The following is a 27617-nucleotide window of genomic DNA, read 5'->3' as shown; positions in this document are numbered from 1 at the left end:
AAATGGGTCCACTTAATGGGGACAAAAGTTGCCAGAGCTTTTTTTTCATATCTTAAAGTACAGCCAGGTATACCAAACATCCTTGAAACACGCTACAGCTCTATGAGCTTCCACACACACTGCTGCCTGGCAGTTCAAAGGAAATTACCATTCTGTACTCTGCGCATCTCAGACAGCCAGAGGCACACTTGGAGGAACTCAGAGCTGACTCAAGTGTTTGGAGAGGTCAATGGAACTCAGTAGGGCTGAGGGCTTTATTTTCACCGGCACCAGTGAATGGCTGCATCTGTCAAGCCTCAGAACACATGCACTGTGTCCTTAGAAATGCCAAGTGGGCATGAAGAAAATGACTTCAATTTCTAATTGTATATTTTTGTATAATTTAATAAACAATTTTTTACATGTTACTGCTTATGTCTGAATCTTTTGTGTCTGTGTTTTTGTCCCTCGGAGTCATTGGTCTTCTTTTTGTTCCTGTTCCTATTTTTCACGTTGTGTGTTTCATAGTAGCGCACACCAACTTTTCTGGATTGCTGCTGCCGTGCTGCTCGCCTTCGCTGCAAAAAAAAAAAGAAAAACCCAATCAATCGCTGAAAGTCATAAAACAGGAGCCTGTCTCTTACCACTCCCCCACACAGACCTGTTGACCCCTTCCTGATTCACATTTGGTCCAGCCCCCAACCCAACCTCTGATGCCTGAATCCTTTGTGGCATTCCTGAAAATCTGTTCTCCCTGGAGGGCTTGCTCCAGCTCCACAGAGCGCGGTCACAAAGCTGTTCTCATGGAGGTCAGTGATCTGCCTGCCTAGTCAGTTCTGCTCCTTGGGTCATCTCCCAGGGACCACACAAAACAACCAACTCTTCCAAAAGGTAGGTCACAAAGTGGAAGACAGTTCTCAGGAACAAATTCCATGGACTTATGACATCTGTCCAGTTGGCCACCTCTTGACCCTATTTAAGTTACCTCAACCAGGTAGCTGAGGTCTGGGGTTCCTAGGATTCAGCTCTAGACCCACATTTGTTTCAGAAAGTGCATCCTGAGAACTGCACTTCTCCCTACTTTCTACACCTGGGTCTTGGGAACTAAAGCACTTACTTCCTTAGATGTAAGTGTCCTTGGAGTTTTACTTGAACGTTCTTCTTCCCTCTGAGCCTTCCGCTTCCTTCCCTTTTTAGTAGGTGCTGGATCTAAATGATACATAAAACACACATGGAAAAAAAAAAGGAATTTTCTATTCCAAGTTTGCCCTTGAATTCCACGGTGGAAAGGAGGAGGAAGGTGGCCAGTGGATGGGGCAGGTGAGCACAGCATACAGTAAAGCAGGACGAGGCAGGGTGGGGAGGGCGCCAGGTCAGGTCAGACCCCACAGACTATAGCAGGGTTTGCTTTCGTGTCACATAAACACTCCTGATGTGGAAGCTGTCAGTCAGAAGGGGTCAATAACAAATTCATGTAATGTCCCTGCTCCAATTTGTCTGTGGACCCACCCTTAGATTCTTAGACTAACACTGTACCCTTCTTAGAAAGATGATTCCTGAATTGCCAAGTTAATCCTGACAAAGTGAACAATGAGAAGCAGATAACCCAATTTGTATGATTAATACTATGGAGAACCAGGTCATGTATCTGTGTGGATGCCAGCAGAGGTCACCTGGAAGTTCAACTTAGGCCCAAAATTCTAAAGATGCAAATCACATTTAAATGATTTAAATAATGTATCTTCACCTATATCATTTTCTTCTTTAGATGATTTTCTCTGTTCTTCAGGTTTGGCAAAAACCATTTCACTTAACCCCTTGGATATTCTGAAACAGAAAAGCAAAGTAATGAAGCGGCCCAATATTCTCTTCAGTCACCCGCAGCAGGGTGCCTTGGAGACCTGCAACAACCTCTAAAATAAAGAAACTCCACTCCTGTTTGCATGGTTAACACCAGGGGAAAAAGTTGGTGGAGTTCCTTGGGCATTTCTAAGATACTGGATAACTAATTTTCTCATGCTTCAGGGAGCTAAATGTGACAAGATTCACACAATTTCTTCTTAAAATCTGAAATGACCGCCACCCACACACATGTACTGCCAGGACAGGGGTGGGTAGGCTCAGTGGTAGAACATTTGCCTAGTGCACTCCAGGCCCCGTTCCACCCCTAGCACTAAAAACAAAAACACCCTTTCCCATACTTGTGGCAAGTTTTGGGGAAAAGAACAAATGCAATTCATTTAATGGTGAAAATATTACCTGACGGCTGAAAACTTTTTAGCCTTGGCTTTGTTTAAAAACTTCTGGTATTTTGCGATCTTCTCATCCAGGGCTTTAATGACTGCTTTGGTGTCACTTTGCCCTGGCTCTTCCAGGGACTCCTGGTAAGACTCGGCCTCATCTTCCTCCCCTGGCTGCTCCTCTTCTTCCTCCTCCTCAGCAGACAAGCTCTCCAGCTCTTCTTCAATATCTGACACCTCCACAGGAACCAGGTCATCCCCAGAAAACTGGGGCACTACATTGATTTTGCCAAAGTTCTGGCGAACCCGTGTGAGGATCTGTTGCATCTCTGAGCTGGCATTGCAGGAACTGTCCTCTTCTTTTTTTCCCTCAATGACGGATTCTGACCCTTTACCTATAGTTTCTGTGGTTTCCTCTTCTGGGTTGTTCTGGGTTGTTTCTGTGGCAATTTCCAAAGATGAGGGTGGTGGAAGCTATTGAGGCCAAGAAGGAGCAGAAGCCGGGAGAGAAACAGAATCAGAAAAGGAAGCAAATGCCTGAGCTCACACCTTGCTCTTGAATGAGCAGCCAACATCTTATTAGAACCAAGAGAAGTATGGAAAATATCTACATTTGAGTCACATCCTTCATCTATTCTAAGCCAATATATGTCAGACCCAGAAACAAAGGATCAAAGGAACTGATATGCACTTCTAAAAGATGCACCCATTTTAACAGTATTGAACCAGGGAAAACCAATCGATCATTTAGTACAGACAGGTAATGTTCCCTAGATGTTCCTGGAGAGTACTGTGATGAACATGGAGCTACTGAGATAAGCACATGCCACCATATGAAGATGAAACGAGCTGAACAGTGAGCAGGACCAGGAGAGGCATGTGAGGAGGAGGTGTCTTAAAAGAAGAAAGTCCAAGAATGCTGGAATAACTGGATTTTTTTTTTTTTTCACAGAACTCAAATGATTTCCCAAAGAAGAGCAGGTATGTAGGGCTGAGGAAGTAGCTTGGTGGTGGAGTGTTTGCCTAGCATGCACCAAGTACTAGGCTCAATCTTTAGCTCAAAAAAAAAAAAAAAAAAAAAAAAAAAAAAAAAAAAAAAAGAAGAAGAAAAAAGGAAAAAGAACCAGTGGCAAAGCACTAAATACGTCAGGAATCCGTAAAATCAGGGGAATTGTCCATTTTTCTAGTGAGGCAATTTTTAGCTTTCAAGTTCAAGAGGTTTCTGCATCACCAATAGAGAAAAAGAAAGGAAAAAATCACAGCGTAGGAGAACGTAATAGTTTTGGGGGCTGGGTTAGATATGGAACCCAGGACCTTCTGCATGCTAGGCAAGTACTCTACCACTGGGCTACACCCCCAGCCCCAGCAGGATAGTTCTTAAGAATTATGTGAACTCATTACCTAAACTTAATGACTAGAAAAGAAAGAAGGACTGAGGTAAATCCAGTGTTTCCCACAGGCTCACAAGCACACAGACTTCCAGCTGGTTTAGACCCAGCCTCCTGCCCCTCCAACTCAGCCAGCCACTTCTCTCCAGCACTCTGCGCAGGCCACGGACACCCCATCTCAGGTGCTCTGGCTGTGCTGCTCCCCTTGCCTGGAATGTTCTCCTCCCAAGACACCCGAAAGGCTCCAAACCTGAAGTTCACTGCTAGAAAGCCGCTTCTCAGAAGCCGGTCCCAAGCTCCCACTCACAGGAGAACTTCTCTGCCTGCCTAAACACCTTACCCCGGTTGAGTTTTCTTCATAGCACATGACACTTCTTGATACATTTTTTATGTATGTATTTAAGGAGACAGATAACATTTAGTTTTTGCCCCAGAGCTCCTAAAAATCTTGGTATTTCCTGAGGGCCAAGGGTCTCTTTTGCTATTCATAAGCCCCTCTCCCTCACACCTGCATTTAAGTTAATATGATGACTTATGATGGGATTCCCAGGTAGCTTCAGAATGGAGGCTGGTCTCCAGAAAGACAAAGGCATGACCTTTAGCCCCACCCCAACCTCTGGGGAAGGAGGCGGGGCTGGAGCCCAATCACCAATGGCCACTGACTTGATCAATGTGTCTGTGTAATGAAGCCTCATAACCATTCTTCCCTGATGGGGCTCAAGGGCTTCCAGGCTGACATGCCTGTAGACCATGAAAGCACCCGGAAGCTCCCTGCTCTTCCACCCATGCTCCAGGCATCTCTTTCACTTTGCCGTCCCTTACTTACCTCTATCATCTGTAATAAACTGGTAATCATAAAGCAAGCACCTTCCTAAACTGTTTTGTTCCAGAAAATTATCAAATCTTAGAACCCCTAAATGTGCGATCAGTAGGGCCTAAGTGGGAGTTGTCTGGGAATCCCACTGGCAGCTGAAGTGAGAGCAACCTTGTGGGACAGAGCTCTCAACCCGTGGGGTCCACACTAATTCCAAGAGTTAGTATAAGAATCCTATGAAATTGCTGGACACACAGCTGGTGTTAGAGAACTGCAGAATTGGTGTGGGGAAATGACACATATCTGGGGACACGCATACGCACACAGAGGAATATCAGGACCCTCCCACTAATCACTGCAGCATCTCCAGTACCCTGAGGGCTCGGGCCACAGCAGATCCTCCACTGGTGGAGTGCAGGTGAGTGAATGTCTCAACAAATGAATGACCTAATATACAACAAAAAGGGAGAGGAGCTATTCTGCACAGAATTTGGGTGTGTGTGTAGTAGGGGAGAGAAGAAGGAAAATTCATCAACATCACTTCAGATATTTTAAGTTTTAAAAATTTTGGGAAAATGTTCCAACTGGTATTATCTAGCTACAACTACAACTCTGGAAATAGTATCTTTAAGAGGAAACCAGAACTATAAGCACCCAAACAGAAGCAAAATTTGAAGTTACCACTTCAAGAGACTTGGTTGAGTTTTGAAACAGGCCCTAAAAAGAGCTTTGAACCTCGAGGCAGCTCACTGTCCAGGTAAGTCAGGGAACCAGGGAGTTTCCTGACTCAGGTCAGAGGCTCCAAATCTAAGACTTCTTTCCGTAAGCATCACCTCTACATGATGAACTGTGAGCAGGACCAGGAGAGACAGGGGCACATAACACCCAGCCACATCCCCAGTTCTTTCTTTCTTTCTTTCTTTCTATCTATCTATCTATCTATCTATCTATCTAGGTGCTGGGGATTGAACTCAGGGGCACCACTACCCCAGCTCTTTTTTGATTTTTATTTAGAAACAGGGTCTCGCTGAATTGCTAAGATTGGCTTTGAACTTGTGATCCTCCTGCTTTAGCCTCCTGAGCTGCTGAGACTGCAGGAGTGGGCCATCACACCTGGCTCATTCTATATTTTGAGACAGGCTCTTGCTAAATTGCATAGGACCTCACTAAGTTGTTGAGGCTAGCCTCCAATTCGTAATTTCTCTGCCTCAAACCTCCCAAATTGCTAGGATTACAGGTGTGTATGATGCACTTGGCACATGGTTGGTTCTAACAAATGTTTGTTAATTAAACAAATGAATCTTAGCAGTGCCTCCACTCCTCATACAGAAGAAAAGACAGAGGTACCAGAAGATCCCTTACATTTAATGAGCCTTCTTTCCTAAGGCCCTGTAAGCTGGTATTTAAGCTTGGTCTCCTATTTTATTTTTGCTTATTAGTCTCTGACACCACTCTCAAAAAGTAATGGCAGGGAAGGGCAGGGGTGGTGGTGGCTGGGGCTGTAGCTCAATGGTAGAGCACTTGCCTAGCATATGAGGCATGGGGTTTGATCCTCAGCACCACATAAAAATGCCTAAATAAAATAAAGGTATTATGTTCATCTACAACTAAATTTTTTAGTTGTAGTGATGCATATAGTGATGCATGCCTATAATCACAGCAACTGGGAAGGCTGAAGCAGGAGGACCCCAAGTTAGAGGCCAGCCTCAGCAACTTAGTCAGACCCTGTCTCAAATAAATAAACAAACAAATAAATGTTATGGTAGTGGCACTCTGGAATGAGACACTGCAGCTGAGATAGCTACCACAAAGAAAGATGCTCTACTGAGGGAGGCAACCAGAAGTTACACCACATTGGAGTAGACAATCACGCTTTCCAAGAGTTGGGTCCACCATATTCTTACCTGGGGATCAGCTGGTGGCTCTGCATTGGGTGGCTTGACGAAGAAAGGAATCCGGCCCCTCTGCCAGTCATTGAGAACCATCTTACCCACAGTCCGCAAGTCAGGCTCTCCACCCTGAAGTGTTAGGAAAGATTCCCAATTAAATTCAAAGAACAACACCACCTCCAATTTGGGGGCACTTCAGCTGTCACAGCTATCACTTTTTGGTAAGTTTTACACTGTTCACACAATGCACACAGAATAGTTCCACACCAAACACACACATGCCTGTAGTGTATAGCAGCCCAAATTCTCTCAGACTCTGGATCACCTTTAGTAACTTCCCAGTGCGAAAAGCGAGCTTCCCAAGAAAGTCCTCAGCGTTCTCCCAGGAATCAATCTTGTATGTCTTGCTGATATATTCTGGCTTTGCCCGCTCAAGGACAGCACCAATGTGGTCTTCAGGAGTCTTAATTTTTTCAACTTGAACCTACACGTGCATAGAAATCTCTTGCTTGTAAAGAGGTAGGGAAGTTTCTGGTGTTCTTCATAACATGAAATAGGTTTCAGTATCACAGGGCCAGTGGACTTGGCAGGAGCCTCTCTCTGAGATGGCTACATATGGCTGGCAGCAGGAAGCACCACTGAAAATACCAGAGCCATGGAGCCCAGAATTCAACTTTTCTACCAGTTTACCAAAACTGAGTGGCTTCCACAAGCAGTTTGACCATGGAATGCTTCCTGCTATCCATTTGCAGAAATAGTTAACAGCCTGCCAATCCCAGAACTTGAAAAGAATGGAATTGTTTTAAGAATAGAAGGGAAGAATGTACACAGGATGCATGGTTAAGGTCAAGGGGAGCCTTCAGAGTTTTTGATTGTATTCAGAAACAAGTGAGGAAATGACTGGGCTCCAAAATGACTCAACCCATAAACCCTCTAAGATGAATTATCACTGAACATAAATAGGCCCTGCTTCCCTTTGGATCCTGTGTGTAAACTACAAACTCTGCTACAGATGATACTGACCAGATATGCTCATGGTTTCACTAACTCCTCAAGCAGGCTGAAGTGGAGAGAGAGGCTGCCCTGTGCAGCATCATGTGCCTGAAGTTTGGTTGGACAGGCTGACCCGAAACTGCCTTGTGAATGGGAAGAAAGCAAAGGTTTCCAGTGTTCCTTAAGAAGCTTCCCAAACGGCAACAGAGGCTTTGGGACCAAATTACTCACAACTCCTTTCAGCACAATGTCTGTTTCCGAGTCCTCAGAGGGGTAAACCACACCTGGACAGTCAATCAGGAATATGCGCCGCATCAAGGTGATGTACTGCCAGACCTGCAGTTGAAAGCAGAGACACCCCTCAGTCAAATGCTCAGAGCTACACTTAACACAATTGCACAGTTGCTGCAGTAGAAGTGCAGAGTGAAGGGAGGAGTCAAAGCAAAGCAACCTGCAGGATAATCCAGTGCTTTTCTCCTGTTTGTGCCACACCCACAACACTTCCACCAAGGATCCAGGTTTCATCAGCTAAGAGTGCAAAAATTATGCAGAGACAGGATTTTCATTTAGCATCACACAGAAACACCCAGTGAACCATTCTCTGGGTTTAAAGTGGTCTGGAAGCAGAGTACTGTTTGTCTCTTTACCTCTAAACCGAACCATGCTATTCCCCAAACACTCTGTTCCCTGGCCCCCCAACTCTCGGATTCTACCAGAAGGTGGAGTTTTCTTTTTATTGTGGTGTGTGTTACTGAGGACTGAACCCAGAGATGCTCTACTACCAAGCTACATTCCAAGCACCCCATCATTTTGTTGATGTTGTTGTTTGTATCAGGGATTGAACCCAGGGGTTCTTAACCACTGAGCCACATCCCCAGTTCTTTTTATTTTTGAGACATGGTCTCCCTAAGTTGCTTAGGGCCTCATTATATAGCTGAGACTAACCACAAACGTACAATCATCCTGCCTCAGCCTCCAGAGTCGCTAAGATTAAAGGTTTGCACCACCATGCCTGGCTTTATTTTTGAGACAACTATCTTGCTAGACTGTGGAGTCTGGCCTCAAATTTGTGATCTTCCTGGCTCAGCCTCCCAAGTTGCTATGGTTATGAGTATGTGCAACCATGCTCAGCCAGGAATTCTTAACCCCAGCAGCTTGGGAGGCTGACAGAAAAAATCACTAATTCAAAGCCAGCCTCAGTAATGGCAAGGTGCTAAGAAACTCAGTAAGACTGTGTTTCTAAATAAAATAAAAAATAGGGCTGGGGATGTGGCTCAGTGGTTGGGTACATCTGAGTTCACTCCCCAGTACCCACCCCCCCGCCAAAAAAAGTAAAAGGCTGGTATGACAATTTGAAATAGGCTTAAATATAAATGGCCTTAACTAAATTACACCAAAGCTACACAGTGGCATAACAAGTATGCTCAAGTCTTACTGAAATGGAAAGCAAAACAAACAACAACAACAACAACAAAAAACCCTGGTACATTCAAAATTAGTATATGGAGAACTAAACTGCCAACAGTGGTTTTATCCAAGCAAAGCAGATGGGGCTGGTGGTGTGGCTCAGTGGCCGCATGCTTGCCTAGCATGTGCAGGGCCCTGGGTTTGATCCCCAGAAGAAAAGAAAAAGTGAAAGGGGGAGAGACAGAAATCCCTATGTCTGAAACAATCACCCATGACAGAAATAAAATACGCGGAAGTCAAGTCCAAGTCAGACGTACCTTGGTTTCACCTGCAATGGGGGCCACGTTACAAACTTTCTTGGAGCGCAGCGTGTTTATCACAGAGCTCTTGCCAACATTTGGGTAGCCGATGAACCCCACGCTGATCTGTTTCTTATCAGTGTGCAACTGTGCAAAAAGGGAATACACACCACATCTGTTCAGTCATGAATATCCCTTAAGATACACTGCTAATTTGCTGATCTGAAGGGTATAGCACAAACCTGTTGATATGTGATTGGAAGCCTAGACACATACCAGCTACACAGCCTCAGTGAGCTGCACACAAATATTGATTAATAAATCAGAGGCAAGTCATTTCCTCGGTATCCACATGAAATTACCCTTGAATGTTTTAAGGTTAACAATGTGTAGGGCAAGAAAAAATTCATAAAAATTGAATGATAATTTCAAGGAATAACAAAAAGTCCTGAAATTAAATGTTGGGTACCTTTGAGAAGAGGACTAAAAGCCAAAGGCCCGGCTCTGGCAAGTGGCCAAACCCCTTGTTTCCCACCCTCACTCAGCACAAGCACATGGCTTCTCTATTCCCCAAGAAGTCCAGGTCCTCAGGAAATCCTGATTTTTGAGACCCTGCATGTCTGAAAATGTTTTATTTTCTAACCTGAAATGGATCCTTTTAAATATACCAGCAGCAAAAGGCTGTTTCCCAGGTCATACACTCAAAGCCTAAGTATCAAACAGTGAGATCTTGTTCCTATTCCCAGAGAGAGCTCACGACCCAGCAGCTGTACTAGGGATTGATACAGAGGTGTTCTATCACTGAGTTACATCCCCAGCCCTTTTTAAACTTTTTTTTTTTTTTTTTTTAAATTTTGAGGCAGGGTCTTATTAAGTTGCTCAGTTTGGCCTTGAACTTGTGATTTTCTTGCCTGAACCTGCCAAGTTTCTGGGATCTCAGGTGTTCCCCACCACATTTGGCTGGCAGCCAGGTTTATATACCTGCCAGGGCTAGAAATTAGAAGACTGTTTTAGAGATACAACCATAAGAAAAAAAAGACCTATCAACAGTGACATCTGTTTTACAACAAAATATCTGGGTCACTATCTAATCACCCCACAATGAAATCTATCAGTCAATAAGCCACTATGCCAAAATTTTTTTTAAAATCATTTTTTGGTGCCTTATTCCTTTGTTCAGATGGGATCTTTCTATTTCATCAGGGCAATATGAATTCCAAGGCTTAGGCCATCCTCCTGCCTCGGCTCTTGAGCAGCTGGGATTAAAGGCTCATACCACCACACCAGTAAAGTATTCTGAAATATGGAGAACAACCATTTGAAACATGACTAGCAGAAAAGACAGTAAAACAAAGAAACTTGGAGCCAACAAAGTCAATGTTGGGAATAAGGAAAACTTGAAAACACCACTATCATTAACATTCTCAGAGAGACAAAGAGGATATTATAGATGTAAAGTGATGTATAAGAGGTAGGGAAAAAAGAGGTAAGTAAGAGCTTTCAGAAATTAAAAATTAAGAGTGACCAGAAAAAAATACATTTTGTGACAGAACAATTAGATAAACAAGTCAAGAAAACTGAGCAAAATAATTAAGTACTAAAATCAAGAAAAGATATGAAAATTCAAGAATTAAGCCAAGAGGTAAAAATCAAATTCCTGAATGAGAAAAAGATGATGGATAGATAAAAGGAAATTTCAAAGAAACAGAAAATACCAGGCTGAATGTCCCATGGAATGCCTAGCTCACTCCACAATAAAAGACCCAGCTTCAGACACAATACTGTGAAATTCCAAAAGAGAAATTTTCTAAAAAGATCACAGCCACAAAGGATTAGGAGACAGAATGGCCTCTGACTTCTCAATGTCAACACGGGAAGCCAGAAGGCAATGCAGTGATGCCGCAACAGTGTGACAGGAGAACACGGACAGAATGACAGGTCTCTCAAAGTTTCCCTCTAAAGACAGGCACAATGGCCCACTCCTATAATCACAACCGTTCAGGAGGTGGAAGCGAAAGGATCACAAGTTCAAGGGCACCCTGAGCAACTTAGCAAGACACTGTCTCAAAGTAAAAAAACAAAACAAAACAGTTCTTGTGAAGCACCCCTTCTCAGGTAACTTTTAGAAAATAAATTCTCAGGTAACTTTTAGAAAATAAAATTATAACTAATTAAAAGAATTAGTTATAATTCTTTGAAATGTTCTTTCAAGTCTAATTGTTTTAATGCTTTGTCTTTTGTCTCATAACCACAAGTAATAAATTCCTTCAGGAGGGTACAGCTGCATATGCCTATAATCCTAGTGACTCGGGAGGCAGAGGCAGAAGGATCACAAGTTCAAGGCCAGCCTTAGCAAATCAGCAAGACCCTGTCTCCAAATAAAACATAAAAAATCAGGCTGGGGATGTGGCTCAGCACCTCCTAGCTTCAATCTCCAATATCCCCCCTACCCACATAAAAAAAAAAACCAAAAAAAACAAAAAAAAAAACAAAAAACAACAACAACAAAAAACACCATAAAACAAAAACAGAAGGAGTAAATTGGACAAGAATAAAAGTGATCCAACATAGGAAAGAGCCCTGGGAATGAAGATAGTGAAAGGAAATCCCAGGAAGACTGCAGCAGGCCTAGGAATAGTCAGTTCCCGTCAACTGGAGGGAGGACCAAGGGCTGGCCACCAAGGCAGATCCTGTTACACGTGGACACATTCCCACTCTACCAGAGCATCTCTGGACTATTAGTAATAGACACAAACATAAAAAGAACAAATTAACACCAGAGAAAAACAAAGGTTTTCATCAGAAAGGAATTCTAATCATATCACAGAGTGACTCAGCTATACTAGTGTTTCACACAAACATAACAATATAAACACTGATACACACACACATCTAATCCTCACTTTCCAGAGTAGGAAATTAAAAGTATCTTAAACAAGGAAGAGAATTAGGGAAGTTTAAAAGATCAAATGATAGGCATGTGTTAACAACATGAAGAAAAATACCAGAAATGATGGCCAAGAGTACTTGGAAGTGTTTCCTTCTGGGAAGAGAGAAAGGATGGCACAGGTGACATGTGTTTTTCGTTAAAGACAGGTAGAATTAATCAAAAACACACACACAATTACAGATAAGAGCATGAAGATAAGTTTTAAGACATCTGAGAGAGTGATCTGGTCCCACGGCATCCATGACAACTGGCATCTGAGGCTTGAATGTTGGCAGCACCCTCTCCAGGCCAAAGGATGATACATAGGCCCCGAGGGAGGAAGAAGCAAGGTAGGCCTTGCAAACCAAAGAAAGAGAGGACAGCAACCCATTGTTTCTAAAGGGAAAGAAGAAAATACATTGGTAAACTGGAGCTTGTTTATTTATAACATGTGGACACACAGAGTGCAGGGAAGACATCCACCGGACCAGAATGTGGCAGAAAGGGAATCTAGGAGTGGGCAAAGGTGGAGTGAGAAAACACCTCAGGATTCCTCATACTTCACAGGCTCTACGCATTTTTACATCTCTAGAATACATGGAGGGAAGTGAGGCTGGCAACTTTTGATGCACAGCGGCAAGTGATCTGCACACAAACTCCCAGCTACCAAACTCCTAGAACAACAGAGCAGGTCTTCATACCTTTCCAAACTGCCGAAGAAGCTGAATGAAAGCTCCTTTGCCAAAGGGGTTGGTGAGACTTGCATGGAAGGCAAGGGTAGGATAGTCCTGAGAGAGGACAGCAACCCATCTTTTCTAAAAGGAAAGAAGAAAATACACTGGTAAATTGGAGCTTGTTTATTTATAACATGTGGAAGAATCGAAGCTTGAATTACAGTTTGAATTGTGTTTCAAATGCACTGTTGCCTAAGGGAAAATGCTAGTTATAATTCTTTGAAATGTTCTTTCAAGTCTAATTGTTTTAATGCTTTGTCTTTTGTCTCATAACCACAAAAACAATATTCAAAAATGCCTTCATTGCTACTAAATGCAATTAATGGAACGCAATGTGGAGCAGGCTAGTAGCTATGGCAGCTGCTGCCTTCTGACAGGGCACACACTCGCCTGTCCTTGGGGGCCCTGCAGCTGTCCCATTACAGACGACAGAGAACAAAAGGAGTTGCTGCTACCCACCATTGGTGAAGCTCACTTTGGTTGTTTCAGTAAGAACACTCCAAAAACTACTAACGTGCTCAAGAGTGCAATACCTTAATGTATTAATGCCTAGAGGCCATGAAACTGATGTGTTAACAGATTACTGTGTTAACAGTGTACAAGAGCTGAGTGGCCTTGAGAGTCTTGTGTTTTATTAGTAGCTGTACTTACTGTGGCCCAGGTTGGAACAAGGTCACATTTGTTAAGCACAAAAATGAGATGTTTCCAGGGTTTTTCCTTTTTTAAGTAAGCCTCAATGTGAGGGGAACGGGTACCCATTGGATCTCTAGCATCAAGAACTTGAACAACAACATCTGATGAATCTATCACCTGTGAATTCAAGAGACAGAAATGGTTTGCTACAGTACAGAGAAAATTAAAGAGAGATGACATTTAAAAAAACTGAGGAAATAATATTTAGAGACAACCACAACTCAAGTCTGGTGAGAACAGATGCTAGCCAACCTCAATCTGACACTTGAATGTGGGCAAGTGATGAAAAAATTCAAGATTTTTCAACCTGTAACTACTTGAAACTTAACAAATTTCAAATAGGAAAGCCAACTTGGATAAGACCTATTTCATCTCATAACTACTAGAGATTATTAAACTTAATCTATCACTTACATAAGTTTCTAGTATTATAAGTCTCGTGTGTTTTTCTAGAAAACGAAATTATTTAATTTACCTTTATAGTCTTAGTTTCCTATTATGATGCTGTTTAATTATGAGACTATGCTTAAAGGTCTTTCTTCCTAGAATATTATTACACAGACTCAAAACACAACGAATTAGGGGCTATGGTTGTGGCTCAGTGGTAGAGCGCTTGTCTAGCACATGTGAGGCGCTGGGTTCAATCCTCAGCACCACATAAAAATAAATAAAAGGTATTGTGTTTATATACAACTAAAACAAAATAAAACCAATACCTCAACCAGTTAAAAAGCATTGTTTGGATCAGGCTTTTTCCACCAACAAGCTCGTAGGGTATTAACCCTTTCCAGATAAGAGTTCTCAGCCACAAAACAAAACAGCTGGACTAATTTAAAACTTCTCATGTGGCTCTAACCATGTAAGATGAATCTAAATAAGAACACCATTTTGATAATAAATCTAAATATCAACAGGAAATATATGAATGCATAAGGTAGCTTTTACTCTTATAAAAGAAATTTTTAAAATGCAATCACTTACAGGTTGGGGTTATGGCTCCACAGAAGAGTACTTGCCTGGCATGTGTGAGGCACTGGGTTCAATTCCCAGCACCACATATAGACAAATTAATAAATTAAATAAAAGGTCCATTGATAACTAAAAAAACATTATTTAAAAAAAAAAATGTGATCACTTACAACAAAGGCAGTATGTGCCTGGCTGCAACATCCTGGTTTCTTTGGGAGGGATAGAGGACAGAATGGGTCACAGAGTCTGTACTGTCACACAGCATCCCTATATCAAAATCTGTGCTCATGAGGGCACAAATCACTCACTCATTTGTGAGAATATTAGAGTCTTACCTTGTAGAGCTCACCCCATATTCTTTTGGACTGTCCCTTTTTGTAGATCTCTTCTTGGGCTTCATTTCTAAACAAGAAAGCACTCCAAATAAGCAAAAGAAGCACTTTCAAGACTAAAAGGATGTTTTAGGGAAAAGTCAACATATCAGAGAAAATGGTATCAAAACCAGTAGAGATGGACTGAAAACAATTTTACAGAGAAATGTTTTTGTTTTCTTTTTTGCAGTACTGGGGATTGAACTGAAGGCCTTATACATGCCAAGCAAGCACTCTACCACTGAGCCACATCCCTAGTCTACAAACTAAATTTTAAAGTTTTCTGTTTGTCTGTTTGTACTGGGGATTGAACCCAGGTACGCTTAACCATTAAGCCACATCTCCAGCCCTTTTTATATTTTATTTAGAGACAGGGTCTTGCTAAGTTGCTGAGGCTGGCTTTGAACTCAGCCTCTCAAGCGGCTGAGATTACAGGCATGTGCCACCATGGCTGACTCCCAGATCGAATTTTAAAACTAACCATACCCAAGTGTCCATCAATAGATGAGTGGATAAACAAAAATACGATAAACACATGAATGGAATATTATCTAGATTTAAAGGGAAAGACATTCCGGCACATGATACAACATGGATAAACCTTGAAGACATTAAGTGAAATAAGGCAGGAACAAAAGGACAAATACTGCATGATTCCACTTACAAGAGGCAGGTACGTAGGTGAGTCAAACACTTAAATGGTAGTTAACAGGGGCTTGGGCAGAAGGGAGCGGGAATTAGCACTAAAAGGACACATGGTTTCAGTGGGATGAAGTTTGGGAGGTGGGCAATGGTGATGATTGTATAATGTAAATGTACTTAATGCTGTTGAACTGTGTACTTAGGATGGTAATTTTTTTTTTTTTAAATACCAAGGTTTGAGCCCAGGGGCACTTTACCACTGAGCCACATCCCCAGACCTTTTATATCTTGAGACAGGGTCTCAGAGCCTTGCTAAGTTGCTGAAGCTGGCCTCAAACTTGTGATCCTTTTGCCTTAGCCCCCAAGGTGAGTGGGATTAAAAGCAGGTGACACCACTCCTAGCTTAAAATGGTAAATTTTAGGTATATTTCACTACAATAAAAAACTAACCAGCTGTAATGAGGCTCAATGTCAAAGAATCATGAAATATCCTTGGCAGGATCTGAATCACATCTATACTCCATAGATACTATGTAAAGTAAGGACATTTTTTTCGATAAATGACATTTTAAAGAATCTGTTTATTTACTAGTTTCAAAAACATTTACCCAAGGAAACAAAACAAAAATAGCTTTGCCTTTCTCCATTACCTACTGTACATTTTGGAGGAGGAAAAAAATTCTAATCAGAAGAAGACATGAACCCAACTAGAAAGTTCAAATAATTCTTGTAAACGGACTTGCTGCCTGTTTTTACTTGGCCTCAAAAGGCCTAACATTATCTCTAGGAGGTCCAAAGCTGGTGGGCTGACAGCAATGAGGTTACATTGCTGCTATCATTGGACAATGCCTCTTCACATTAATAGGGCAAAACCTCCCTCTTGAGAGACTTATGGGGGAAAATGGAGCCTGCAGTGTAAACCTCTCAAGAGAAGCTAAACTAGAAAATGTGGCAGCAGCCCATCGAAAAACATACACATTTAACACTATAATGTGCCCTGTAGGATTTATCTTTGGGGGAATAATTAAGGATGAAGACGATTTAGCCACATTGATTATTCTCCCTCACGTTATTTACCATATGGTAGAACCATAAACCAGCACACATGTCTAAGTCGGACTGGCCACAACAAAATACCGCTGATAATAAACATTACGTGTAGGTGACTGACATGGAAATATATTATTTTTTGCGGGGGAGGGGATTATTACTGGGGATTAAACCTAGGAGAGCTTTACAACTGAGCTATACATCCCCAACACTTAAAATTTTTTTTTTTTTGTACTGGGAATTGAACCCAGGAACACTTAACCACGGAGCCACATCTCCAGTCCTTTTTTGTATTCTAGAGATAGGGTCTCACTGAGTTGCTCAGGGCTTCACTAAGTTGCTAAGGCTGGCTTTGAACTCACGATCCTCCTGCCTCAGCTTTTGGAGCCACTGGTATTAGCACTACAGGGCTCCATTTCCCCGTACAAGTTTCTCTAACTAGAGGGAGGTTTTGCCCTATTAATGTGAAGGGGCATTGTCCAGTGACAGCAGCGAGGTGACCTCATTGCTGTCAGCCACAAGCTTTGGACCCACTAGGGATAATGTTTGGCCTTTTGAGGCCAAGCAAAAACAGATATGTGCCACTGCACCCAGCCACCAATTTTATTTTTTAATATTGAGACAGGATATCTATTGCTAACTTGCTGAGGCTGGCTTGGTTTTGTTATTATATTTTTGTTACCAGGGATTGAACCCAAGGGTGCTTAACCTCTGAGCCACATCCCAGCACTTTTAATTTTGAGACAGGTCTCACTGGGTTGCTTACAGCCTTGCTAAGTTGCCGAGGCTGGCTTCAAAGCTGTAATCCTCCTGCCCCAGCCTTCAGAGCTGCTAGGATTACAGGCATGCACCACCACACCCAGCAAATATATTCTCAGTAACACAGGAAAACACAAATAAAAGACAAGTTAAAATAGATGTAAGGTATTATATTTGTAAATAAAAAATGAGCATAAGGAAGACCTAAAAGGATATGTATCAGTGACTGATTCTGAACCTTCTTTGGGTTATGGATCCCCTACATGAATTTGATGAGAGTTATGGACTATTCCTCTCTTCAGCTCCAAAACAAAACTAAATGAAAACAAAACAATAAAGTTCCACTACCTTGGAGCTGGGGTCATGGCTCAGTGGTAGAGCACTTGCCTAGCATGTGTGAGGCACTGGGTTCCATTCTCAGCACCACATATAAATAAATAAATGAATAAAATAAAGACCCATCAACTTTAAAAAAAATTCCACTAATACTTTATGTGGGTTCATAATTTTCTATGTTATCTTCAGAGGATCACAGGCCACCATAAATACTCAGTGGCTAATTGTTTTTGTTTTTTTTTTTTTTAATATTTATTTATTTTTTAGTTTCGGCGGACACAACATCTTTGTTTGTATGTGGTGCTGAGGATCGACCCGGGCCACACGCATGCCAGGCGAGCGCGCTACCGCTTGAGCCACATCCCCAGCCCGCTAATTGTTAACAAAGTATTAACAATGCTTTTAATGAAGTAATGAAATTATGAATTATTTTCTTTTTGCTTCATTTTTCAACTTAACTGTATTTTCTAATTTGTCTATGATGGGCTATACTACTATTATAATGATGAAGAAAATATCATTTATTTTTATTTGGGGGAATGAAGAGATCTGTGACAATCAAGCCATCCTAAATAGTTTTCCTACTGGACTGAATTCCACCAATATTTTTGGTCTAAGGGAACAGGAGAACTCTCTATATCAACCCTTCATACAGGCAAAATAGGTAAAACATTTTGTTGCAGAGGAGCAAATGATGAGACTCATGCAAACTTTGACAGCATACCTCACACCAGTATCCTCAGTTACCAAATCACGATCTTTGCCCTTGTCATAGCTGTCAGTGGACATTTCAGCATTTTCTACGAGAGACTGCATATCGCTTGCAAATAGGTTTGGCCGCTTCCTCTGAGACTTAGGGCCAAATGTAGTTTCAAAACTTTCAGTATCAAGAATATGCACCTTTGAGTTCTAAAGGGAAAGGAGAATTAAAGGTAAAACTAAGGAAAGCACTGAGGAAAAGCAAAAATTTAAAAACCAACCCGGTAAAGGTTTTCTGCCTTTATTTTTCCAGAGCTCAACACACATTTGAAATCTAAGTGAACATGAATTTGGTCTAGTTTCAAATCAGAAATGCTTATTTAAATAGCACAAACACTTGTTCTATTCTGAAGTTCTGTGAGCTTCTTTGGAGAAACACAAAAGTAATAAATTAAAGCAAATATGAATAGTTGTGTTTAAGATTTGCCAAAACTCTGCTTTATTTCATTTATCATAAAGTTTAGTCAAATGTAATTAAGGCTACAATGATGAAAATTAACTTATCTTTTCTTATTTTTTTTTTGAGTTTTCAAATGAGTGCATAAAGTTTGCCAAATTCACAGATTTTGTCAAGGACAATCATACTCAAATTTGTGTTTTTTTTTAAACCAACTGTAAATGCCAACCTTTTCTTGGAAGTTAATTTCTTTCATGGCGAAAAGGAATCGCTTGTTTTGTAAGATGCATTTTAGTTTCAGATAACATTTTCCCTAATTTAGGTAACATTTTTATTAAACGCACATGGAAAGTCTTTAGATGAAAAACATCTAGCAAAAGTCCAAAATAATACTTTAGATGTGATAAAAGGAACTTGATACTAACTAGAACTTGATGTGCGGTAAAGGAATTACAGGCATAGGAATTCTTGAAGCAGGATAAAAGTCAAAGATTTGAGTTAGGATCTATCACGTAACAGAATGTTGAGAGCCAACAGAGAACCACCTTTAAAAAATAAAGTAAAATCACCCCCTTCCCCTTGATACAAACTCCAAACCTCAGCATGACAGAACAACTTTAATTGATCTCCCCTTCCAACCTTTAAAGATCTTTAAACTACTATCACTTGCTTGGATTCTCTAATCCACCTCTTAGTTTATTTGGTTTCCTCAGGGAACATCCCCAAAACAGAAGAATCACATTTTGCACAGAAATTAGGTTCTAAAATCAAGTATGACCAAAACTATTCCTGAATATATCTTAGCTTAGAAAATACAGTGTCCATAAACCTACTACGTTGTACTTATTAAAATACACATGTAAAGTAAGTTGCATCATTTTTATTGTATTGCTACAGAAATACAGTTAATTCTTTTGGGTATAGGTAAATGAACACAGGGCACCTTATTACTAGCTACATCCCAGCCCTATTTTATTCTTTTTTTTTTTTTTTGAGGGGGAGGGAGATAGAGAGAGAGAGAATTTTTTAATATTTATTTATATTTTTTTTAGTTTTCAGCAGACACAACATCTTTGTATGTGGTGCTGAGGATCCAACCTGGGCTGCACGCATGCCAGGCGAGCGCGCTACCGCTTGAGCCACATCCCCAGCCCCGTTTTATTCTTAATTTTCTATTTTGAGACTGTGTCTTACTACACTGCTAAGGCTGTCTGGAACCTGTGATCCTCCTGCCTCAGCCTCCACATTAGCTGAGATTATTAGCGAGTACCACCTCACCCAGCCAGAAATACAGTAATTCTAATACATAAAAGCTGAATGTGCAAAAGTCAAAGTATATCCGATTTGACTAAAATGTGCAGAACGAGATTTCAAAGCAAACAGATATCACACTAAAATAAAACAGGTAAGGGCTTTCAAGGCAAAAGCAGAAAACCTACTGATTTAAGAATTTTCCTGCACCATAATCCAAGCTGAGTAGTCCAACTGCAGACCCTTCATCCTATGTATCAGATATTTAAGTACTGGATTTTAGGAGCACCGAGCAACTAGAACAAGCAACAAAGCAAAAAATCTGTAATAGAACCTCTCTGTTTTTTCCCATAAACAGGATTCAATAGCTGGTTAGAAGATGGCTTTAGGGAGAACAGACAAAGAGAACAAGGGAAATGAGCAACTTGCCTGTGGTTCATGAATTGTACTCATGTGTTTCCCTGAAAGAAAACAGCCATTCCACTAATAGGTGCCATTCTTTTAGTCCATCATAAAACAAAACCTAATTGACAAAACCTGAGGCAATAACCAGGCCTTGGTTTTTATTTTGTTCTGCAAGTAAACACTTTTCTTTGAACTGCTTAATCCATGTATGCATGTCAATGTTTCCTCCCCTCCTTATACTGGAACTGAAGTGTATGTACTGGCTATGTTTCTGGGAATTATTATTCAATGCAAGCAAAAACATGCAAGCCAACATTAGGGGATGTCTGTGTTCCATGTGACACTCATCCCACTCTTGCCAGATTGTCCTTCCAACTCCAGCAATCAACAGACAATCTGAATGGCACCTTTTCCCCAGGCTGAAAAGCATTTCCAGGGGCCTCACAAAAGCGGAGAAGCAAGCAACACCAAAGGCCTCCTTCCAACTTGGTCCAGTTCTAATCCTACATTTCCCCCCCCCAGACTGATGGAATTACCACTAAGACAAGTTTGCATACCGAAGAAAATGTTAAGGCTCACAGAGAAACCTAACAAAGGGTACATGAAGGGACAGAGTAAGGACTAGAATTCAGGTCTTGCTTGAAGACCTGTTTTGATTCACTACATTACAGCATGTTCCTCACAAAACTTGATTCATACTAAAAGTGAGGACCCTAACAAAGATAAACAGAGAAGTCTCAGAAAGTTCAAGTTTATTAAAGCCAAAGACAAACAGGTTAGACAGGTTGCCTGCATGCAGTCTGCCTGAGAAATTCTATCACCAAAGATACCCTACATCTTACATGAGGCTGGATTCGGTCATGGAGAAGAGACATTGGTAACTTGCTTTGCTTCATGACAACTTTGTATGGATCCTTCATAACTGTATCCATTTCCTCTTGAAATTTTTGTAATGATGCTTGCTTAATCACACGTGTGTTTCCTGTTTTACAAATAAAGAATGTTGCCATTTAATAAATAACTTAGTCTTACTTCTATACCCACCTTCCCACCAATACAATGAAAGGCATGACGCTAAGTTACTCTCCAAGCACCTAGACATCCAATCCCCACAGTCACATTTTCAAACTTGAGAGAGGAGAGGAAACAACCAAGAAACAACTGCCTTTTCTGCAATCATATACCATGAATTAATCTACTACCCAGACATACAAGGGAATTTAACAGTTTTCCAAGCCCAATTTCCTGGCTGAATGAAACTGAAAAATAAACATCACCCTATGGGACTAAGATTTGAAAAATGTCCTACTTCCTTCTCATTCTGGCAAAGAAATCTGGAGCCAATCACAGCTCGTCAATTGATGTAGACCAGGAATCTTGAAGCTCAGAAACGCAATAGTCGTAGTTACAATTTTTAGGGTTACGAATATTAATCATTAAATCCACCAAAGAGAATAAAACGAAGCCCTAAAACACACCCTGGAGAACATCTTAAGTGACAGATCCTGAAGAAAGTACTCAATTAAATAGCAGCAGCATAACAAAATTCAAAACATCAAGGCACTGTTGATAGAAATGCATAAAAGACACTCCCTGTATGTTAGGCACTATTCCAAGCACTTTACATGTATTTATTAATTTAATTGCCATAACAGTTTTGTGAGTTGGTACTATTTTTATTCTTTTTGTTTTTGTTTTGCAGTACTGGGGATTGAACACAGAAGCACTTTACCACTGATGTATCTCCAGTCCCTTTTATTCTTAGTTTTGAGACAGGATCTCACTAAGTTGCCTAGGCTGGCCTCAAATTTGTGATCCTCTTACCTCAGCCTCCTGAGTTCCTGAGATTACAGGTTTATTCTCATTTTACATAAGAAATTAAATAGACTTAACAATTTTACCCAAACTCACACAAATGGCAGAAGTTGATTCCAAACTCAGGCACTCTGGATCTACAGTCCCAGTACCCATGCTAAATGCTCCTCTACAGTCTTCTTTGACATGTCTTTTTTTTTTTTTTCCTTTCTTTCTTTTTTTTTTTTTTCAGTACTGGGATTGAACCCTAGGCCTTGCACATGCTAGGCAAACACTCTAGCACTGGGTTACATCCCTCATCCCCTTTTTGACACTTTTTTGTTTTGCACTTCTAAAGGGGTATCCCAACAAAAAGTGTAAAAGATATTCAAAAGACATTGCCATCTGCCCCCAAGCAAGGAGTTCAAACACCAGGTAAATGATGACCATCACATATCTTACCAATGGCCATGGGAAAAGCTGAAAAGTCAAAAGGAAGAAGCCTCAATAGGAGATAGTCTATTCACTCCTGGAAGCACCAACAGTGAAATCCACTCTGGGAGTTAATGGCACAAACACATCTGCAAGGCCACCTTTCAAACAGTAATCTCTCTAGGCAACCAGAAATTAAAGGGTAAGAGTTCCAAGGTCTGCGAATGCTAGTCATTAAGGATTGTTTTTATCTGCTTAAGACGGTTCACTTACAATTAAGAATGATAAGCTCTCTTCAAAAAGAGACTTAAGAAATCCACCACTTTCCCCAGTACTTCTTCTATTACGGGTACTTTTTATCCCTTCCTCCTATAACTTTTGAGTTTCACTCACCAAAAGCTCCTTTTAGACACTTAAAATGCCTTTTAGATGTTTAAACATTCTAGTCTTTCCCATACAACATTCGTTCTGTTGCACAAAATAACAAGGGACAGTACTCACCAAACCATTTAATATTTGGCTCTACTCGTGCCACTGTGCCAGAAGCTACTGTTGACTGATACTGCAGAGGCTTAATCACTTTACCACGACTGTTCCTAAATTGAGGAAATAACAGATTCTGGTTTGACGACAGAAGAAAGGCAACACAAAAGTTTGGTTTACAGAATACCCTTTCCATCAAAAGGACTTTTTTTTTCTTTTAAATGATCATGCAGTACAGATTTCAGTAAACAAAAAGTACTTCTATATTTGAAACAGATTGCCCAAAAGTCATTTAACCTCTTGCAACAGAGCACGTAATGATTTCTGCTAGATGAGTAACAATGCTATGTTTAAAAATCTGCTCACTGTTTGTTTGCTTTTTAAAAAAAAAATCACATATTTGAGTTTTTTGGTAATTATTTGAAGCCTGGTTTAAATGAATTTTAAGTAGAGGATGATTTATTCTGGAACTCAAAATTCTAAAACAAACTGCAAAGAGGTGACTAAGGCAGATTAAGTTCACTGACGTTTGTGTTTTAGACACATCTTTTAGAACAGACGAAGAATCTAATTACCAAACAAATTAAGACCAGCTAGCAAAATGCCACACTCAGCAAGTCCCTAGGGTGGAGGCTGCCTCAGCAGAACTGAACTGGGATGAGTTTCCAAGTGCCACAATGTTGTGATCTAAAAAGTCTGGCACTGAAAAACAGTTTTTCTAGCAGTTTTCATAACTATATACTTTGATTTCTACCTGATGGATATTTAATTCTGAGATTTAACATGCCCTTCGTGGAGACCTGGGCTGTGAGGAGCAAGACACTTGTCACCTGTTGAAAGTACTATGAAACAATCACTATTTCACCATCCACTACCCATGCGTTTAACCAAAAATGAATGACTTATGTTGACGACACTCATATAGAAGTGGTATTTGACAACATATTACTCCTGTTTGGGGAAAGTGAGGATGGGAACACCAAAGGCTTAACAGGTCTCAGCTACAAGTCAAGGATACAAAGGAAAGGGGAAAGGATGGCAATACCCAGTCCTCACCTGCGCTCCTTTTGTCTATACATATTCAGGCGGCGGATGGTGGCACGGTCCCTCATGTTTTGGCCTCCTGCTCCCTGTACTCGATCTAGGAAGGGCAGAAGTAAACAGTACACTATTTGATAACCAATAAGGATGGTCATTGCTCAAATTGAACCATGTAGCTCACCCACACTGTACAAACTACACCACAAAATCTCTATTTTTTTCCATATGTTGCTCCAATAAGCTATTACTTAAAGCTACATGGTATGAAAAAATGTATCCAATCTTTGATCTTCAATGATTATATATGATAATAGCTAATATTTTAGCTTAATTATGACAATGAACTATCCATATTAGTCATTATCTCACTTAATCTACATAATATTCATATAGAGATACATTATGTCCATGCTGCCAGCTAAGAAATCAAGGCACAGACACTTTGCTCAAAGTCACAAAGCTATGAAGCAGCAGAGCCAGAACCAAATCAAAATCTGTGCTCTTACACTCAAGACACCTATCTACGTCTCAGTTTAACCAATACTGGTGCCTGACACATGCAAGGCACCATGGACACTACAGTTTTAATATGGAATTGTTCTTAATGCTCCAGTTTCTTAACTTCCTAATTAAAAACTTGTCAATTTTAGTCTAATTAAAATAAGTAGGAATCCTTCCTTCTACCCCAGAGAGAAAAAGAATGTCGAATAAGCAAGGTAATACTAGCCTAGCTTCTCACCTAAGAAGCCCTTCAAGTCACCTGCTCTTGAAGTAAAAATGCAGTAAAAAACTGCCTGGTATCATAGGACTGGGGACTCTACTAAGAAGTGTGGCCACCATGACAAGCCACATCCTCTATTTTGGTTCAGTCTCTTCACCAAAAAAAATCATGACCTCTGACAGCCTTTTGGGGGCTAATATTCTCAGATTCCAGTCTACAAAAACTGGATTAATTTATCATCCATCCGGGAAAACATTCAACACATGCTGGGTGGACAAAAATTCTTAACCATATTTAAAAACAAAGTTTGATTAACTAAATCGGAATGAAAGGGACACCCGCACCCCCATCAAGCTTATCTTGTTCACCTTGTAGGTGAAACCTTGCCAAAATTTAGACTCATATCCAAAAAACACCTGGACTGAAATGACCATACTTATCTCTCTAGGGTTTCCTAGTCATTTTTACCGGCGAGGATGAATGCACGGGCCCTTTCTCTTTTAAATGGTCAAAGCTAAGGTGGCAGGAGAGTGTGGTCATGTGTGAAAAGCTCACCGGGTCGGCCTAGGCCACCCTCAAACTATCTTTCTCTGCATCTCACAGCTGGCGAGGCCCCAAGGCTGCCAGAGGCCCGGGCTTCGCTGTCCCCAACCCCCACCGCCTTTCAACCAGGTGACTGCCGTTCGGCCTGCCGGGCTAGCGAGCTGTCAAACCTCCCCGGTGTCCCCAACTGAGAAACCACCTCAAACGCTGGTTGCCTTCTCCCTTCTCATCCCCCAAAGCCACTGGGCTCGAGGTCACCCCAAGTGACGCCACTCAGGTGCCCTCCTCCCCCTCCGACCTCCCCCACGTCTCCTCCAAGCTCCCCCTCCGCGAGCCCCGCAGCCCGTACCCGGGTTTGTGCTGGCCTTGGAGGGGTTGATGGTGCTCCTTCCTTTGAACTTGGGTTTCACCATCTTGTCGACGGGACCGGGACGGTTCTGGCTGTCGATGGGTAAACGAGCGCGGAACTCCCCAGGCCCGCCGAGGGAACGCGCGTGAACCACGCAGGACCACGAGCGCGAGGATACGTCACTTCCGCTCGCGCCACGCTCTTCCCCGGAGCGACTTCCTGCGAACGCGCGGCGCGCGCCTTCTCACTCCCGGCCCCAGCCCGGGCCCTGGCCCCGCCCCCGCTCCAGTCTTAGGCTTCACGCTGCGTGGACCGCAGGACCACTCCAGCCCTAGCAACCGCCAAGCTGCCCCGCCATAGCAACCTCTAGTTACCCTAGGAGTAGGGCACAGAGCTCCTAGTTGGGTCCACCCCAAATAAAGAAGGCTTTTCTCATCCAGCGGGGTGGCTTACGCCTGTAATCCACAACGACTCCGGAAGCTGAGGCAGGAGGATTGCAAGTTCAAGGCCAACCTGAGCATCTTAGCAAGACTGTCTCAAAATAATAAAGGGTTGGGGATGTAGTTCAGTGCTAGAGTATCCCCCGGTTCAATCCCCACTATCCTCCCCGCCCCCCCCCCCCAAATAGTCTCTTCTTAAGCCAACACAACCTTAATTATCCTAGGAATGTGTCCTCTAAACAAACCCTTCCAACCTGGACGACCACACAGTAGCCAAATGTCAATCAGTACTCAGAATTGTCCTGATCTTCTTCCTTAAAACTCTAGGCTGAGGGAGTAGCTCTAGGAGTATGGCACAGAGACCCTAAGTTCAGTCCCAGAACTACAAAACACCTCTTATGGTCTAATGTTTTACCATCATAGGGGTTAAGGGGGGGGGGGGACTGATTGATGGATTCAATCAGGGCATCCCTACAGAATTCTGTGACATGGCCCCTGCTTATTTATCTGACCTTATTTGTAGCGCCCTCTAACGTTTATGGAAGATGCTTCCTCTGCCTGGATCACTGTTTCCCTGAAACTTTTATGGAGCTGGTTCCTTCTGGTCATTCAATTCTACTGTTAGGGTTGTAAGAACTAGCAAATAAAAATACGGGACACCATTTAAATGTGAATTTTAGATAAATAATGAATCAATTTGTTAGTGTAAATATATGCTGGTACAGCTGGGACATACTTAACACTAAGAATTTATTGTTCACCTGTAATTCAAGTAGAACTATGTGTCCTGCATTTTATCTGGCAACCCTTCCCTTTGGGAGAAGTCTTCCATTTAATGTGGGTAAATCAACTACTTTCATTGTTCCACAGTGATTCAGTTACATTATTCTGTTTTATTTACTTCATGATGCTTATCACTAGCTGAAATTATCTTATTTACAATATTGTTGGATGCATCCCCAAAATTACAATGTGAGCTTCTTGAGAGCAGGGAATTTGTTCACTACAATATCCTAAAAAAAGTCAAGGTCAAAGTTTCAACCAAGAAACCAACCCTCTGTTTTGGTACCCCAAGTTTCCCCCATCACTGCACCCTGGGGATTGGCCAAAGAGGACATGGTTTAATGGGAATTAGGAGGGCTTTCTGCAGCTCCCCTAATTCTACAAAAACAATTTGTTATAAAGTGAGGCATTCTGATTGAGGGGGGATGATTGAGTAGTTCTCTGAGTCTGAAAAATATCCCCAAATGTTATTTCTAGAGCAAAAGTGGTCTGAGTCCTAGATGAGAATTAGATGTAGCCTCTCTCTCTTGAACTTCACTCTTACTGCCCCAAGGGTAAGCGTCATGAGATTAAACACAACTTTTTTAGGTAGGTCCTGCCCCTGGCATGTGTCTAAGGGAACTCTGAGCTAGTTGGAGAAAACTTTACAGTCAGTGAAGGTCTAAAGATGCCCCTTTCCTGCCCCAACTGTCCCACTGATTCCCAAAATGAGGGTCCAATATCCTCC

General features: G+C 41.6%; 1 protein-coding gene across 2 annotated transcripts; it reads right to left on the bottom strand.

The window, feature by feature from the left end:
* Positions 1-259: 259 nt before the first annotated feature.
* Positions 260-25864, bottom strand: GNL2 (G protein nucleolar 2). Of its 2 annotated transcripts, XM_081305400.1 has the most exons (16): positions 25668-25864; positions 24070-24154; positions 23032-23126; positions 21147-21286; positions 18217-18401; positions 14670-14736; positions 13324-13482; positions 12640-12753; positions 9028-9156; positions 7535-7639; positions 6636-6794; positions 6326-6439; positions 2239-2693; positions 1727-1806; positions 1097-1188; positions 261-557 (listed from the first exon to the last, which is right to left on the bottom strand). In XM_081305400.1, exons 1-16 carry the CDS (start codon positions 25729-25731, stop codon positions 405-407), a joined length of 2196 nt encoding a protein of 731 aa, XP_081161526.1. In that variant the 5' UTR covers positions 25732-25864; the 3' UTR covers positions 261-404. The 2 variants fall into 2 exon arrangements, with proteins under 2 accessions (XP_081161527.1, XP_081161526.1); XM_081305401.1 differs by lacking the exon at positions 9028-9156 and having other exon boundaries at positions 260-557.
* Between the last annotated feature and the right edge of the window lie 1753 nt (positions 25865-27617).

The sequence above is a fragment of the Spermophilus citellus genome (genome assembly GCF_964194105.1).
Source record: "Spermophilus citellus genome assembly, chromosome: 9".
Taxonomy (NCBI): domain Eukaryota; kingdom Metazoa; phylum Chordata; class Mammalia; order Rodentia; family Sciuridae; genus Spermophilus; species Spermophilus citellus.
The sequence above is the reverse complement of the archived record's forward strand: the minus strand, read 5'-3'. Positions and strand labels throughout refer to the sequence as shown.

Bases quoted from the DNA above. Each gene is read 5' to 3' on its own strand.
- GNL2 (XM_081305400.1), bottom strand. From the start codon at position 25,731: ATGGTGAAACCCAAGTTCAAAGGAAGGAGCACCATCAACCCCTCCAAG. The intron at 14,737-18,216 runs GTATGCTGTCAA...TTTCTTGTTTAG, and splicing joins ACTGAGGATACTGGTGTGAG to AAATGAAGCCCAAGAAGAGA. The intron at 9,157-12,639 runs GTATGAAGACCT...CTTTTTGCACAG, and splicing joins TTCTTCGGCAGTTTGGAAAG to TTGCACACTGATAAGAAACA.